Source organism: Orcinus orca, chromosome 3, assembly GCF_937001465.1.
Source record: "Orcinus orca chromosome 3, mOrcOrc1.1, whole genome shotgun sequence".
In the NCBI taxonomy this organism is placed as follows: Eukaryota; Metazoa; Chordata; class Mammalia; order Artiodactyla; family Delphinidae; genus Orcinus; species Orcinus orca.
The window spans coordinates 67,585,849-67,602,318 of NC_064561.1; the positions used below are offsets into that span (position 1 = coordinate 67,585,849).

The window sequence follows — 16,470 nt, forward strand, 5'->3', positions numbered from 1 at the left end:
GGTAGCACAGTCTACGAAACAAAAGGGGTCACATTCACACACGCTATTTGCAAACTTCTGGCCTCATAACAATTGGCACGGTCCGTGACTGGAGAGGAAATGTATATATAAAGTGGCTCTATCTCATTTTAAGGCGACACAGAATGTATTTTCTGACAAATTATTATAGGATTTAGATTGTATTTATGTTCTTTGTGGATGGATCAATTGTTTCATTCAATTAGCAAATATTTTTTATCTCCCACGTTTTGATACTAGGCACTGGGACCGGATGAACATGATATTAGACTCCTGATTATCATGGAGCTTCCAATCTTAGGTAAGGGAAACAATAAGTACATAAAGAAATAAAGTGAATTTTCTAAATGTTAATCACATTTTAAGTGAATTCTCTAAAAGTTACATGCAGGTGTTGATATATTAGAATAGAAATTGAAATTTTAATGACCTCGATAGTCTACCAAATTGATCCTATTAATAAATAAATGGAAATGAATAGGAATAAGTGGAAACTGTTACACAGTTAGACTGAAGTACTATAAATACATGTTGAAGAATACTTGACCACCTAAAGAAGAGGCAAGCAGAAAAGTTATCCAAACAGTAGAGGTGGATTTTTTAAAATTCCAAACTAATTTAAAAATTACTGGCAAATGAGTAGAAGGAAGTAATACTTCCATTATATTCTACTTTAATCAGACTATTCGTCTTTCAGCCAACTGTCCTAAATGAACGTGGGCCTCCAGAAGAACACGACCTTCTCTGTTTACATTTATATCTACGTCAAACACATTAAAAAGAGGAATCACTACTCAGCCATAAAAAGGAACGAAATTGGGTCATCTATAGAGACGTGGATGGATCTAGAGACTCAGAGTGAAGTCAGAAAGAGAAAAACAAATATCGTATATTAACGCATATACGTGGAACCTAGAAAAATGGTACAGATGAACCGGTTTGCAGGGCAGAAATTGAGACACAGATGCAGACAACAAACGTATGGACACCAAGGGGGGGAAGTGGCAGGGGAGGGGAGGGCGGGGATGAACTGGGAGATTGGGATTGACATGTATACACTAATATGTATAAAATGGATGACTAATAAGAACTTGCTGTATAAAAAAATAAATGAACTAAAATAAAAAAAGAGGAATCATCCTTGTTCCCTCACGGGGTCTTCAAAACAGAAACAGACCGAGTCACGGGCCCCGTACAGCCATCTTCATAATCAACAAACACAGACTAAGAATTATAGTGGGCTGCACGTCCTCACTCCACTGACTTGGGTACTTTAAAATCCACGGTATGGTTAGTTATGAGTTTTTTTATCGGCTCCAGATTGAATATAGCTTGTGGAGATGCCAAGATATTTCCAGAAACAAAAACCACTTTCGCACGGACGCCTAGGAGGTACCCGGCCCCACAGAGATCCGGTAAAAGCCCTGACTTAGCGGAGGCGGACGGGACAATCTATGTCCTTTCTATAACCGTTTTCTCTAAATTCTTGTGAACCTACAACTTTTTTTTTTTTTTCGGTAAGCGGGCCCGTTACTGTTGTGGCTTCTCTCGTTAGGGAGCACAGAGCTCCAGACGCGCAGGCCCAGCGGCCGTGGCACGCTGGATTCTCGCGGACCGGGGCACGAGCCCGTGACTCCTGCATCGGCAAGCGGACGCCCAACCGCTGCGCCAACAGGGAAGCGCTAAACCAACCGCTCTTTACGAAACATAATCTTCATCCCGTTAAGGCCATATTCTCGCGAGACGACAAGACACGCCGGAGAGCGTATTCGGGCGTTGCGACTGCGCGCGCTGGGGCAGCCCGCACTTCCGCCCGAGGCGTGTTGCGACTCACAGCAGCTTCCCGTCCCGTGTGGTGACGTAGCTGTCTTTTCTCGGCTAGGTCGGCCGTTAACGGACGGAGGTCCGCTGAGCTGCGGAGTTGCAGAATCTGGCGTTTGGAGCTGCGGTTGTTGGCGAGATTTCGCGTTGCCCGTCCTCAGCCATTTCACCGATAATCAGCGGATCGCTTTGCCAAGTGCCGGGAAGAACGAAGGAATTCGGAAGCAGACGCTCGGCTCCCGGCCACCTTGCTCTGAGTGGCTTCCTTTTCCGCTCGCGCCTGTCCGGAGAAACTGGACTTATAATCGTCACTGGATTGTAAGTACCAGAGGCGAAGAGAGCTCACTACGCCCCGCTTTTTGCGTATCTTTCTTCCGGGACAGTTTGTGGATTGGGAGTATCTGCTGAGCCTTATTTTCTGTGCCGAACATCATTCCGTAGGAGCCGCCATTTGCTTTCCCTGCGTTGTCCTGCAGCGGCATCTAGAGGTTGGAACTTGGCATTGCAGCTGACAGATTTAAATGGACCTGAGTAAGGCAATGCGTCAGTAACGACTGGTATTGTTACAGCATATTTAGAAAGACTTGGGGCTTAATTCAGAATAGACGCTTAGTTGCTCTTCTATCCAGAACTGTTTGTAATTAAAGACTTCGATTTATAAAGAACTGGTCTTTCTGTTGAAATAGCTGAAATTTTTCAGTGCAACAAGTGGTTATTAGAGAAAAAGTGAGTCACAAAGAAATAAAGATGAGTAAGAGCAAAGATGATGCTCCTCACGAACTAGAGAGCCAGTTTATCTTACGCCTACCTCTGGAGTATGCCTCTACCGTGAGGCGGGCGGTACAGTCTGGTCATGTCAACCTGAAGGACAGACTGACAATTGAGTTACACCCTGATGGGCGTCATGGAATTGTCAGCGTGGACCAGGTCCCATTGGCGTCAAAATTGGTAGATCTGCCATGTGTTATGGAAAGTTTGAAAACCATTGATAAAAAAACCTTTTACAAGACAGCTGATGTCTCTCAGATGCTTGTCGCTACAGTTGACGGTGATCTCTATCCTCCTGTTGAGGAACCAGTTGCCACTGCTGATCCCAAAGCAAGCAAGAAAAAGGATAAGGACAAAGAGAAAAAGTTTGTATGGAACCATGGAATTACTCTGCCTCTAAAAAATGTCAGAAAGAGAAGGTTCCGTAAGACAGCAAAGAAGAAGTATATTGAGTCTCCAGATGTGGAAAAAGAAGTAAAGCGGTTGCTGAGCACAGATGCTGAAGCAGTCAGTACCCGTTGGGAAATAATTGCTGAAGATGAAACAAAAGAAGCAGAAAACCAAGGCCTTGATATCTCTTCCCCAGGCATGTCTGGCCACAGGCACGGCCATGACTCATTAGAACATGATGAGCTTCGGGAGATATTCAATGACCTTAGCAGCAGCAGTGAAGATGAAGATGAGACACAGCATCAAGATGAAGAAGATATAAACATCATTGACACTGAGGAAGATCTGGAAAGGCAGCTACAGGACAAGCTAAATGAGTCAGATGAACACCAGCAAGAAGACGAGGGAACTAATCAGCTGGTTATGGGAATTCAGAAACAGATTGATAACATGAAAGGCAAGCTCCAAGAGACCCAGGACAGGGCAAAGCGACAGGAGGATCTCATCCTGAAAGTGGAAAACCTGGCTCTCAAGAACAGATTTCAGGCTGTGCTGGATGAACTGAAACAAAAGGAAGACCGAGAAAAGGAGCAGCTCAGCTCTTTGCAAGAAGAGCTAGAATCACTCCTAGAGAAGTGAGGAGAGTTTTGATACTTAATTTCATTCCTGATAGTGGTCAGCCTTGAAAGAAAAACTTTGTTTTCATCACCTGGACTAGATAGTAAAACTTTGTAGTAGTTCCCAATTTCCTCCACTGCCTTCTATTGGATTTGTCTTGTAGACAAATATAACTGTGAATTTCTATCTCATTTGTCTTTTGGAACCACTTTGGTGGGTGTTGTTCCTGTAGTAAGTAGGAATGTATAGACAGATAAATGTAGGGAAGTTGTAGGATTAGTGGAGTGAACAGTTCAGTTTAGTAATTAACCACAGCTTCACTGCAGGACTTTGCTGCTGTTTCTCTGTTTACCAGAAGCTGCCATTGCTACTCTGTGATGCCATCTGAGATAAATTAGTAGAGTCTAGTTTGGTGGCAGTGAAGTTTGTTTACATATGTTTTCCCATGCTGTAGCTATTGTCCCAGTTATTCAAAGCAGTTTTCCACGTTTTGCATTGCAAATCATTTCATAAAGTTGTTTTCACAATAAATAAAAGCAAGTAATTTTCACCTTATAATGTGTCTTGCTCTTTTAGGGGTAGTGGGTATCAGATCCTCTTCTGAAGTGGTTTCTTTATGGGGTTTAAGGGACTGACCAATTGGATTCTGTTTTGTAGGAAAAGAAGCAGTTGTGTTAGAATTTAAGAAAAAGAGGAGCAGCAGAGGCAAAGAAATGGGGAAATGTCATCTTTGCATTATGTTTCCAATCCACCTGCTCCATTTGGAGGTCAGGAGATAAAGAACGTTCCTAAACGATCCTAAATTCTTTTCTTTCAGCGTGATCTCACCACATTCTCTCACTATTTTCAATCCTGAGCTTATTTACATTTTTTTCAAGGAGTTTAATTACTAGTTTTTCTCTTTAATAGTCTATTGGGATAAATACTATTACGCATCTATCTTACCAAAGTCTAAGTTACCTGTTGCTCATGTCCTCACTAGGCTGTAAATTCAGTGAGATTACGTACTTTGCCTTGTTAGTCACTGTAAACTTACTAAAGAAGAGTAGAGATTAAAATCACAAGGTCAGGAGATGTGGTGCCTGTGTTTGTATCCTATTTCAGTGACCTAGTTGAGATTGATCTTGGGCAAGTAAATTAATCTGTTGGTTTCAGTTTCCTCATCTCTAAAATGGAGGTGATAATATTACCTACCTGGGGGCCCTTGAGTTGTTGGCTATTGAGTTGATACATATAAGGACTTAGAACAATTCCTAGAATAAAAGCAAAGTATTATTGCCTATTTACTAGGGTCTGAACGTACAGGGATCAAAAATTTGATTTAAAGCCTGATTGAAATGGTAGAAAAGTGTATAAAGAAACAGCTGCTTTAAGTGGGGTTGACTGATTTCAAATTAAAGAATCATTCTAAAAGTTTATAAATTACAGCAGAAACAAAGTTTGCTTCAAATACATCCGCAGCATAAGCAAACTGAGTCAGTTTACTACTGTAGCTTTGGTTTTTATTTGATTCATTTACGGCTTGGTTTTGCATAAATATTAAAACCTCCATAAAGAAGAGTAATTATCTGTTATGTAAACTTCAAAAGAGGAAAACTAAAGAAGATTGGGATCCATTTCCCTTCATGTAAATCCAGAGTTACCAAAAAAGACTCACTTTTCTCATAGCTCCCTTGCCTGATGAGTGTGATGTATAGGTGGGCTACGGTTTTCAATATTTCTGAGTTCATGAATGGAAGTTGAATTTTTTAAATTAGTGTTTTAAAATATTATAAGAAAAAACTCACTGAAAATTTTAAGCAATGCAGAAATTTTACAAATTCTTAATTTTATTCACTCCCCTATTGCCGGTCACTTAGGTTGTTCCATTTTAAATTTGCTATTACACAGAATGCTGCAATAAGCATGTCAGTGTGGTCTCTGTTTTGCATTATTTCTATAGATTAGGTAAATGGGATCTTTATGTTCACATCTAAATGTCATAAAGCTTGACGTTTTGAATTTGTAGATCAAATGTTTGAGACAAAAAATTTGGACAAATTGTGACCAATCATGCCTCTGAAGGACTGTCTTCAACTCTGCTTAAACTTTTATTACCTGGTAAGAACTGTGTGAAAACACAGACTAGGAAGACTGCTCACCACACAGCAGGTATATTGGCCTTCTTTCTGTATTTCAAACGCCCAGCTCTTTCACACTACAGAGCTCTACTTATATTACACTTATATTTCCCTTTTCCTGAAACAGTCTCCAGATAGTCTCATGGCTAGCTTTTTGTTACTCAGCCCTCAGCTCAAACCTTACTTTCTCTGGTAATCCTATCTGGCTACTCCATCTGATTGCTAGGGAACATGTGATGTGGGTGTGCATCTTCACTGAGAATTTGGAAGTTCCTTTGCCATTGTTTTCCATGTATGCGTGGGAGTACATGTGCTCCAAGTGCAGCTGTTTAAATATATTTCATGGAACTTGAGATCTGTGTATTATTGCACAACTATGTCTGATAATTCAATGAAATTACAGACGATTTCCCTATTAATGCCCTCATGATCCCTGGCGCTGATTACTAACTTGGTTTCTGCAGAACATATACATATATGAATTTAATGCAAAAGCAGTTGATGATTTATTGTAGTATCCAGCATCTCTTGTGTTTGTAAAAACAGTATGTGCTTTTAAAAAACAAACAATGAACCATAGGTAATTAATGGACAGTTTTAAAAAACCAAAACAGTTTTTAAAAACCCTCAAATGTGAGGGATTTCCCTGATGGTGCAGTGGTTAATCCACCTGCCAATGCAGGGGACACAGGTTTGAGCCCTGGTCCGGGAAGATACCACATGCTGTGGAGCACCTAAGCCCATGTGCCACAACTACTGAGCCTGTTCTCTAGAGCCCGTGAGCCACAACTGCTGAGCCTGCATGCCACAACTACTGAAGCCCGTGCATCTAGAGCCCATGCTCTGCAACAACAGAAGCCAGCGCAATGAGAAGCCTGTGCACCGCAACGAAGAGTATCCCCCGCTCGCGGCAACTAGAGAAAGCCTGAGCACAGCAACAAAGACCCAATGCAGCCAAAAATAAATAAAATTAATTTTTAAAAAACCATCAAATGTGATACGAAATTTTAAAAATTTTTTTCTAGTTTAAAATGGCACATTGTTCTCATAAATTTCTTTTCTCTGTCAGATAGCCTGCTAATATAGTAACCCCCAAGGGCAAGGAAAATAGGAGATGAGACAACAGTGGATGAGAGATGTCAATGTTTTCAGAAGGCCAAAGCAGATGAAGAAACGATAAATTCATAGATCACGGAAAGTTACATGCTAAATGTCTGCAAGGAGGTACACCAAGGAGAAACAAACCCACGCACTTGATATAGACACTGAGGCTCAGTTTTTGCAGGCAGTTTCCAAGGAAGAGGGAAGGTGTGAGGCTAGAAACAGGATTCATTAATAGCTGTGTTCAGGGACTTCGCTGGCAGTCCAGTGGTTAGGACTCTGGGCTTCCACCGCAGGGGGCACAGATTCCATCCCTGGTCTGGGAACTAAGATCCTGCATGCCATGTGGCACAGACAAAAAAGATAATAAGATCTGTGCTCAGAGCTGTTGGGTGTCCAGGAGCCCTATCTCACTCAAGCCAGATGACTTTTCCTTGCCCATGCCACAGACAGAAAGTTTATTTTCTGGGTAAATTGAACCAAAGAAGGCACAGATGGAGGCTGGGGGTCCATAGCATTGAACAAGGGAATTGTGTGAAAGTCTGTTTTCTGACTGCAGGATGTCAACCCTCTTCTCCCACTTGGTGTCATTAAATCAGTACCCAAGGTAAACACCACCCGCACCCCCCCTCCCCCGCAAACACACACAGACACACACACACAGTCAAGACTGGAAGATTATTCTCTGAAGAAACCATATGGTACCAGAGAAAAGAAATCCAGATACATTTGGGCACTCTCCAAAGAAAAGGCCAAGTCACTACTTACTACAATGAAGTCTACCTGTTGACAAACAGTATCCACGCACAATCTGCTTTTAGGTGCCTCACTTTTAAATATTAACTGATACCCAAAGAATCAGACAAGGAAAGCTTTCTAAATGAAAGAATCCTTTTAGCATACTTTCTGCCCCCTCCACCATTTTGTTTTTACCCCCAAAGTAAAATACCGCCTAGGGCTTAAAATGTAAACTTTAAGAGAATTCGTTCCAACGCTGGGATTATAAGCATATGGGAGGAAAAGTGTGTCCTGACAGCGGTACCCTCACTGATGCCCCAAACTGCATCTTGCCTACTAGGCCTGTGGTCGGTTATATCCAGAACTGCTGCTGCATAAAGCTGCATGGCTCCTCAGCAAGAACCCCGAGCCTTAGCACGCACAGAGCGCTGGAGCCACACAGGTCTTTTATATCAAGTTTTTTAGCTGTATATAAATGTTTTCCAATGCGATTGTACACGGCCTTGACTTAACCTCTAGAAATAACGACGGTCCTGCGTCCCACCAGCTCACAGGGCTTCAGGCCAGGATCCTCGGCGATGTTACCACGAAAGAGGGGATCTGCCCGCCTCAGGCCTCCCCCGGCGTAGCCCCCGGCGGGCAAAGAGCTACACCTGGAGAGGGGCGGAGGCCGGCACCTTTGTGGAGCCGCCATTCCTCTCCGGAGACGATTAAGGGTTTTCTGATCCGAAGGAGCCACCGATTGTCAGGTAAACCCCGCAAAGTGTTTGTTCGTTTTCCCTATTTTAAACCTTTGTCTCTGTAGATTGACCCTTTGTCCCGAGGCGCGATCAAGCACCTCCCATTTTGTTTTGCCGGGAGGTGAGGGTTTCTGGCCGAACAGGAAGGCAAGTCTTCCTCCGCCGCAGCAGCGCCTAGAGTTTCTGGCCGTAATCGCAGGAATTTATCGGACAGCTTTCTACTGCTGTATTGAGATTCATTAGAAGTGTTTCTCTAGTCGGCCCCGGGGCCCGCGGGCGCTGGGACCGCCGGCGGCGCGGAGCGAGAGGGAGGGCGGCTGACGGGTTTAGGGCCCAGACGCGGCGGCCGCAGGGCGCCAGGAGAGGCGCGCGCGGCCCGCGGGCCGGGGGTTATTTCAGTGCGTGGGGAGGGCGGCCCGCGGCCTAGTCTGGGGTTAAGCGGCTTCTCCCGCGCCGGAGAGAGAACCAAGAGCAGGCGGCTGGACACGGGACGGCCTCCTAAGCTCCAGAGAGTTCCCTTCCTCGGAGACCAGCAGAAGAGTGGGCGAACATGAAATCCAATCCTGCCATCCAAGCCGCCATCGACCTCACCGCGGGGGCCCTTGGGGGCACAGCATGCGTCCTGACCGGGCAGCCCTTCGACACACTGAAAGTGAAGATGCAGACGTTCCCTGGCCTGTACAAGGGCCTCGTCGACTGTGGCCTGAAGACGTACTCCCAGGTGGGCTTGCGGGGCTTCTACAAAGGGGCCGGCCCCCGCGCTGATGGCCTACGTCGCCGAGAACTCAGTCCTCTTCTTGTGCTACGGCTTCTGCCAACAGTTCGTGAAGAAAGTGGTTGGATTGGACAAGCGGGCGAAGCTGAATGATCTGCAGACTGCGGCCGCTGGTTCCGTCGCCTCTGCGTTTGGCGCGCTGGCCCTGTGCCCCACTGAGCTGGTGAAGTGCCGGCTGCAGACCATGCACGAACTGGAGATGTCAGGGAGGATAGCAAAAAGCCATAATACAGTTTGGTCCGTCGTGAAGAGTATCCTTAGAAAGGATGGCCCCTTGGGCTTCTACCACGGACTCACGAGCACTCTGTTTCAAGTAGTACCAGGCTATTTCTTCTTCTTCGGTGGCTATGAACTGAGCCGATCGTTTTTTGCCTCGGATGGATCAAAAGATGAACTAGGCCCTGTCCCCTTGATGTTAAGCGGTGGAATTGCTGGAATTTGCCTTTGGCTTGTCATATACCCAGTGGATTGTATCAAATCCAGAATTCAGGTTCTTTCCATGCTTGGAAAACAGGCAGGATTTATCAGAACTCTTTTAAGTGTTGTGAAAAAGGAAGGAGTAGCAACTTTATATTCTGGTCTGAAAGCTACTTTGATTCGAGCGTTCCCTGCCAATGCGGCACTATTTTTGGCTTATGAATACAGCAGGAAGATGATGATGAGCCAGTTTGAAGCATACTGAAGTGTCTTGGTGAATCTGGATCCAAGTACACGCCTTTGAGGACTATAATCTAACTCAGAGTTTCATGGAGCACTGGACCAGTGTGGTATTATTTTTGACTTCATGGGAACTTTGCTTTTGTCTTCCCTGCTTATATGCTAAATCTTAACCTTTATGGAAGAACCTCTATTTTATATCATATAATTTCTGCCCATAATTGTATTGAAATAGAAAAGTTGCTGCTCTTGTGTTTGGTGAGGTAATACAGGGCGAGTGGGTGGCCGTATGTACCTATTCTGAAAAGCTAAACATAGTTGTTTCACCGGGCTTTTGCATAAATCTATACATGTACATGCAGTTTGTTTGCTTATATGTTGTGAGTGAAACACAGTTTGGTTTCCATGTTTAATCTCATGTCACTAGAAAAACCGAGTTAAACATGTTTCAAGATGGTTATAAATGATTACTTAACCCACTCAAGATGTAGGGTCTCTTTAAAAGTCTGCTTAACATGTGCACTATATTAGCCAGTTAAAGTTTTTAAAAAGTTTTTGGTGCTTGAAAACGAAAATATCCATCTACATTTTTTCATTTACAATGATTTATTTTATTTTTTATTGAGGTAATCTTGATTTATGGCATTATATTTCTACATCTGTATACCCTACAATGTGCTCACCACCAAAAATTTATTTTTCATCTATCACCATACAGTTGATCCCCTTTATCCACTTTGTCTCCCTCGTTTACCTACCCACTCTGATAACCACTACTCTGTTGTCTGTAATGACATGTTTGTTTTATTTGGTTTTGGTTTGTTCATTTATTAGGGGTTTTGTTTGTTTATTATAGTTTTTCATATTCCAGATGAGTGAAACCCTATGGTATTTATCTTTCTCTGTCTGACTTACTTCACTTAGCATAATACCCTCAAGGTCCCTCCATGTTGTCGCAAATGGCAAGATTTCATATTTTTTCTCACCCAGATTTTTTCTTTAATATTTATTCATTTATTTGGCTGCACCGGGTCTTAGTTGCAGCATGCAGGATTTTTAGTTGCAGCATGCAGAATGTTTTTTTAGTTGTGGCATGCGGGATCTAGTTCCCTGCGCAGGGATCCAACCTGGGCTGCCTGCACTGGGAGCGTGGAGCCTTAGTCACTGGACCACCAGGGTGGTCTCTGTCATCTTAGATTTTTAAGAGGAGAATATACCTGCATACTGATGTGTCTTCCACAGCCTCGAGTTAAAGTTTCAGAGTAGGCATCCTGGATTTTCCCAAGATGTTCTACTCTTAAAATAGTGCTATTCATCTTCAAAGTGGGATCATATTGCACACTCTTAGTTAGGTGTGGCCTAGAGCATTAGGCCTCTGGGAAGTAGCCTGGCCTTTGTCTGTACCAAATTTCCTTTCTCTCTTCTTCCAAAGAGCTTCCCCTCTGCTCTACTTTAGACTGAGGAAGGGGTGAGGGATGGGGCTGTGCTTCTGTGCTTGGATGAAGACCCATGTAGTTGACAACAGTTCTTAGCTTCCAGTCTCCGGGTCCTGGCCTGGGTAGGATTCCAGGATGTACTATTGGCCCATTTAGGGGTTGTTGATTCCTTTTGGATCGTTCACTGTCCTCTCTGCCTCCACCAGTCAGAAACCCTTCCAGGGAACAGAGAGTGCCAAAGCCATGAGAACTTTTTGTGCCCTGATGGTGATCAGGTGACGTTACCAGTGGATGAAGTCCTCTCCTCTCAAATAGAACTAGACAGAACTTAGTGCTTGCAGTCCACAGTGATTAATGTTAGGGCTGACCCATCCTGAAGTTTACCTGAGGGCTAATAACTCCTTGTCATTTTTTTACAGTGTTGGAAACTTCTAAATTTTGTACTGGCCATCTGTGAGTTTTATTGATGACTGTATATATGATGTGATTTTACAAAGCAATGAAACGTAAGAAAAGCAACTTTATTAAACTGTACCATATGTATGTATATAGGCACTGACAAAAACCATAAACAGAAAAACATAGTTCGTCTGATCCCCACACTCTCGTGCATGTGTTTTTTGGCCCTACAATGTAAGAGGGTCATTCTTACTAAAGTAAGCCTCATCATTCCATGATGATCCAAGACCAGCAGAGTCTCTCTCAATAAGAAGTGTTCTTAAGCAGCCTGTAAAGCTGAAAACAGGCAGGCTCCCGGTGTTAATGATCGCACGTGGCATGTGTGTCAATCACTGCTGGTGGAATGTACACCTGGTATGGAATCCCCAGTTTCCTTCAGCTTTTTTCTATCTGTGAAACCTCTGAGGTAAGTCTAGCCATATTGCCAGAGGCAAGAGGGTCAGGGTGATGGATGTTGACAAATGGGGGCTGGGGCAGACATTTGGGGAGGGGATGCTCAGTGTCATGCCTGGTGTGCTCCAGAGCGGTGGCTGGTCTTCCATTTGCTTTTTCTTTAAAAGAAAACCATTTTTCTACTTTACTTCTAAGTTATTTATACATTTAAGTTATATATTACGTACGTAAGTGGTCAGTAGCTACTTAATGCGGCTTCATTCAAGCAGGTCTGGATTAAAGTAGAAAAGAGAACAGGAATGGCTTCTGCAGGAAGTGGACCTTTCAAAGTCCGAAGGCCCCCTGCTCAGTACCCATGAGCTTGTCTCAATTAGCCCTATAGTCAACGGACCTTTTCACACGTTGTCCATTAAAGGTTTACCTAAATATCTTCAATAGAAATCATTTGAGGCAAGCAAGAGTGGGAGTAAGGAATTGAAACCTAAGTCAGAAGAATTGTTTTCCACCCTTTTTGCTTAATTCATGGTTCAATATTTAGATACAATTTGTACCACTTCAGATCTGTACTCAGACAAAAATATAGTAACTTGAAATATTGTGTTTAAAGAAATTTGAGTGTTCTATCATTAAATTATTTACCTAAATAAAAATATTTTTTGAATTCACACCATTTACAGTATACTGTATTGAGCTCTGGGTATTCAGATATTAATGGTCTGGTTTCTGTTCTCAGGGATCTGATGGTCTAGATGTTTGTTTTCAGTCAGAAGAGCAATATTCTAGAATATAATTTAGAACAAAAAAATAGAATCCAAATTATGTGTGTGTGTATGTAATATCAATGATGTGTGTGTGTAAAATCTTTTCCTTAATTGTGTTTTTGTTTTTATATTGTGGTTTCTTTGTAGTCTTTAAATTAGTTTCATGGTATTTCTTTCTTTTTTCTTCCCCAGCTTTATTGAGATATAATTGACAAATAACACTGGGCATGTTTAGGGTGTACAGTGTTATGATTTATATATGTGCTTATTATGAAATGATTATTACAATAAGGTTAGTTAATGTCCATCACCTCACAGGTTACTATTTATTTATTTTGAGGTGAGATGGTATTTATTTCTAAGATTTAAGTTGGTCAAATCCATATTTCTAATGCCTAGCCTTATTTAAACTTTATTTCCACATGGTATAATTTATCCCTTAACTTTTTAAAAATTATTTTTATTGAAGTATAGTTAATTTACAATGTTGTTAGTTTCCAGAGTACAGCAAAGTGATTCAGTTATACATGTGTGTGTATGTGTGTGTGTGTGTATATATATATATATATATATATATATATATACACTTTTTCAGGTTCTTTTCCATTATAGGTTATTACAAGATATTGAGTATAGTTCCCTGTGCTAAAGAGTAGGTCCTTGTTGTTTAACAATTTTATATATAGTAGTGTGTATGTGTTAATCCCAAACTCCTAATTTATCCCTCCCTCCCCCACTCCCCTTTGGTAGCCATAAGTCTTTGACTCTATTTCTGTTTTGTAAATAAGTTTATTTGTATCATCTTTTTAGATTCCACAAATAAGTGATATCATATATTTGTCTTTTTCTGTCTGACTTACTTCACTTAATATGGTAAACTCTAAGTCCATCCATGTTGCTGCAAAAGACATTATTTCATTCTTTTTATGGCTGCATAATATTCCATTTGTGTGTGTGTGTGTATGTGTGTGTGTATATATATATATATATATATATATATATATATATATATATATACACATACATACCACATCTTCTTTATCCATTCATCTGTTGATGGACATTTAGGTTGCTTCCATGTCTTGGCTATTATAAATAGTGCTACTATGAACTTGCATGTATCTTTTAAAATTAGAGTTTTCTCTGCCATCCCTCAATTTTTTTTTTTTTTTTGGCCATGGTGCAAAACTTGCAGGATCTTAGTTCCCGACCAGGGATTGAACCCAGGCCATGGCAGTGAAAGCACCGAGTCCTACCACTGGACTGCCAGGGAACTCCCTGGTATCCCTCAACTTTGAAAAATCTTATTATACCCTTTGGTCTACTGTCAGGACCAGATGGTATGCATCTTGCAATGCTATAGTGATACTGTAGCTAGAAATTCATTCTCTGTTCCAGCTTTCATGGGATACTAATACCAAGCTACAGCAGTTAAGTATATGCAATATCTCAGAAGGACCATATCTGGCAGTGGAGCATCAAACTTGATCATTTTCTTGAATTAAACAAGAAAATGTCCCCAAGTTGTTGAACTTGGAAGAAAAAGCCTGTGCGTCCGGAGCCTGTGCTCCGCAGCGGGAGAGGCCACAACAGTGAGAGGCCCGCGTACCAAAAAAAAAATAAATCTGAACCCATTTGTCTCTGATATTCCAATCAGAAACCTCCCATATTAGTAGTTCTGGAACTAAGGCTTAGTGATGTTGATATCCCCAGAATGCTTAGAAGGTGGCCTTATGAGCAGCAGTCCACTGAAGGCTCCTTGTTCATCCTCCACATTTGAGTATCATTGAATGGGAGCAGAGAGAATTGGAAGAGGAAGATGGCTAAATCAAATTAGTGATCAAGAGGATAGAGCATGGGGCTTCCCTGGTGGCGCAGTGGTTGAGAGTCCGCCTGCCAATGCAGGAGACACGGGTTCGTGCCTCGGTCCGGGAAGATCTCACATGCCGCGGAAAGACTAGGCCCGTGAGCCATGGCCGCTGAGCCTGCGCGTCCCGCAACGGGAGAGGCCACAACAGTGAGAGGCCCGTGTACCACAAAAAAAAAAAAAAAAAAAGAGGATAGAGCATGTGTTGGCTTGAGTAAACTTCTGTGGGTGGTTCAAGGAACAGAAGGTAGGGCTGGGATAGGTCCTAGACCAGGTATAGCATGATTATGCCAAATAGAAGGTGGCTTCTAGTTGTCTTTAATAACAGCACATGTTTGTGCCTGGCTGTGTCTGTCTCTTAGGAGCCTAGATATGCTTCAGTGCTCTATACTTCCAGGTTGTGGGTCCATGTGCTAAACATTAAGTACTTTGACGCTTTGAATCTTTGATAAAATAGTCATGAGTTCTAGCTCATCACCATCCAGGATACCACCTTGTTCTACCTGGTACCAACTCAGTACACAATATAGGATTGCTTAGCAGTGGGTTTTCTTTGTCATCCAGCAAGTTGGGTGTGTCATCCAGGACCACCATATGCAGCACTGTCATGCATATGAATCAAGACCATGTTTTTTCCCAGTAGGTAATTCTCATGTATCAATTACTTCAGTTACAACTCATTTTCCTCAACAATCAGCTTTATTCTAAGATTAAATCAGCTTGTTTACTCTAAAGATTGAAAAGTAAATGATGTCTTCATTAGCTCTCATGTCTATAGCCTTATCGGACATCATGACAGCCAAGAAGCAGAGGGTGACAGTCCCTAAGATTTTGCTTCATAGAGCAAATGCAGAGCAGTGCCACCCAAGGGAGACTGGGGCCCAGCTCAAACACATCATTAGGTGTTGGTCCAGAACTTCTACTTGTGTGTGGCAAAGTTGAGCTAAGCTTCTTAATTAAGGCTTGGATTTGTAGAGCCTGAGGCTGTAACCACTTTGAGACTCCTTCCTCCCTTTGCAAGACTACCAAAACCAGTAATGGTATGAGGGAAACCTCCAATAGAACATGAGTTCTCAATAAAATATCACCAACTAACAAGACTAACAGTGTGAAAAACAGACTCAACAAATAAAAGATGTATACAGAAGAAACAGAGATTGGAACAACACGGAAAGAACTTAAAAGTAAAAGATATTTAATTTCCTCCAACAAAAAAGAAGGAAATGGCAATTGTTTGAAAAAAAAAAAACAAATTGTTGTGAAAACCTGCCAAATGGAAATTTTGGGGGAAAAAAGCCCACCAAAAACTATAGTTAATTTAAAGAAATTCAGTATATTGGGTGAATCTCAGGTTTGGACCTAGCAAATATCAGAACATCAAGAATAAAGAAAACATCTTAGAGTAAAGAAGTTTACAGATAAAAGAATGAGAACTAGACTGATAGACTGTTCATCAACAGTCTTCAATACCAAAAGAGGGAGAAGGAAAATTAGTTTACATTTTATTTTTTTATATAAATTTAGTTTTTTGCTGCATTGGGTCTTCGTTGCTGTGCATGGGCTTTTGCTAGTTGCAGCGAGCGGGGTCTACTCTTCGTTGCGGTGCGCGCGCTTCTCATTGAAGTGGCTTCTCTTGTTGCAGAGCATGGGCTCTAGGCACGTGGACTTCAGTAGCTGTGGCTTGTGGGCTCTAGAGCGCAGGCTCAGTAGTTGTGGTTCACGAGCTTAGTTGCTCCGCAGCATGGGGGATCTTCTCAGACTAGGGCTCGAACCCGTGTCCCCTGCTTGGCAGGCGGATTCTTAACTGC

At 42.3% G+C, this 16,470-nt stretch overlaps 3 protein-coding genes, 1 long non-coding RNA gene and 1 pseudogene across 6 annotated transcripts in view; 4 read left to right on the forward strand and 1 right to left on the reverse strand.

The window, feature by feature from the left end:
- LOC117196771 (uncharacterized) overlaps window positions 1-2,363 on the reverse strand; it is a 190,218-nt gene extending 187,855 nt beyond the window's left edge. The window contains exon 1 of one of the 3 annotated variants that reach the window (XR_004477131.2): window positions 2,087-2,363. This is a non-coding gene — a long non-coding RNA (uncharacterized LOC117196771). Of the gene's footprint in view, window positions 1-448 lie in introns of all 3 variants that reach the window. The other 2 variants (XR_007476806.1, XR_007476805.1) reach the window with 2 other exon arrangements.
- LOC101284110 (transcription initiation factor TFIID subunit 7) overlaps window positions 1-4,173 on the forward strand; it is a 179,059-nt gene extending 174,886 nt beyond the window's left edge. Inside the window, exon 2 of the mRNA XM_049708688.1 lies at window positions 2,328-4,173. Coding sequence (XP_049564645.1) covers window positions 2,587-3,636 — 1,050 coding nt within the window. The 5' untranslated portion in view covers window positions 2,328-2,586 and the 3' untranslated portion in view covers window positions 3,637-4,173. The remainder of the gene's footprint in view (window positions 1-2,327) is intronic.
- LOC125964116 (transcription initiation factor TFIID subunit 7) overlaps window positions 1-4,173 on the forward strand; it is a 178,927-nt gene extending 174,754 nt beyond the window's left edge. Inside the window, exon 2 of the mRNA XM_049708687.1 lies at window positions 3,707-4,173. The gene's annotated coding sequence lies outside the window, so the exon portion shown is untranslated. The remainder of the gene's footprint in view (window positions 1-3,706) is intronic.
- Window positions 1-16,470, forward strand: part of LOC101286646 (transcription initiation factor TFIID subunit 7) — a 209,203-nt gene that overhangs the window by 174,886 nt on the left and 17,847 nt on the right. The gene's annotated exons all lie outside the window — the stretch shown is intronic.
- LOC125964117 (mitochondrial ornithine transporter 2-like) lies at window positions 8,561-9,805 on the forward strand (annotated as a pseudogene).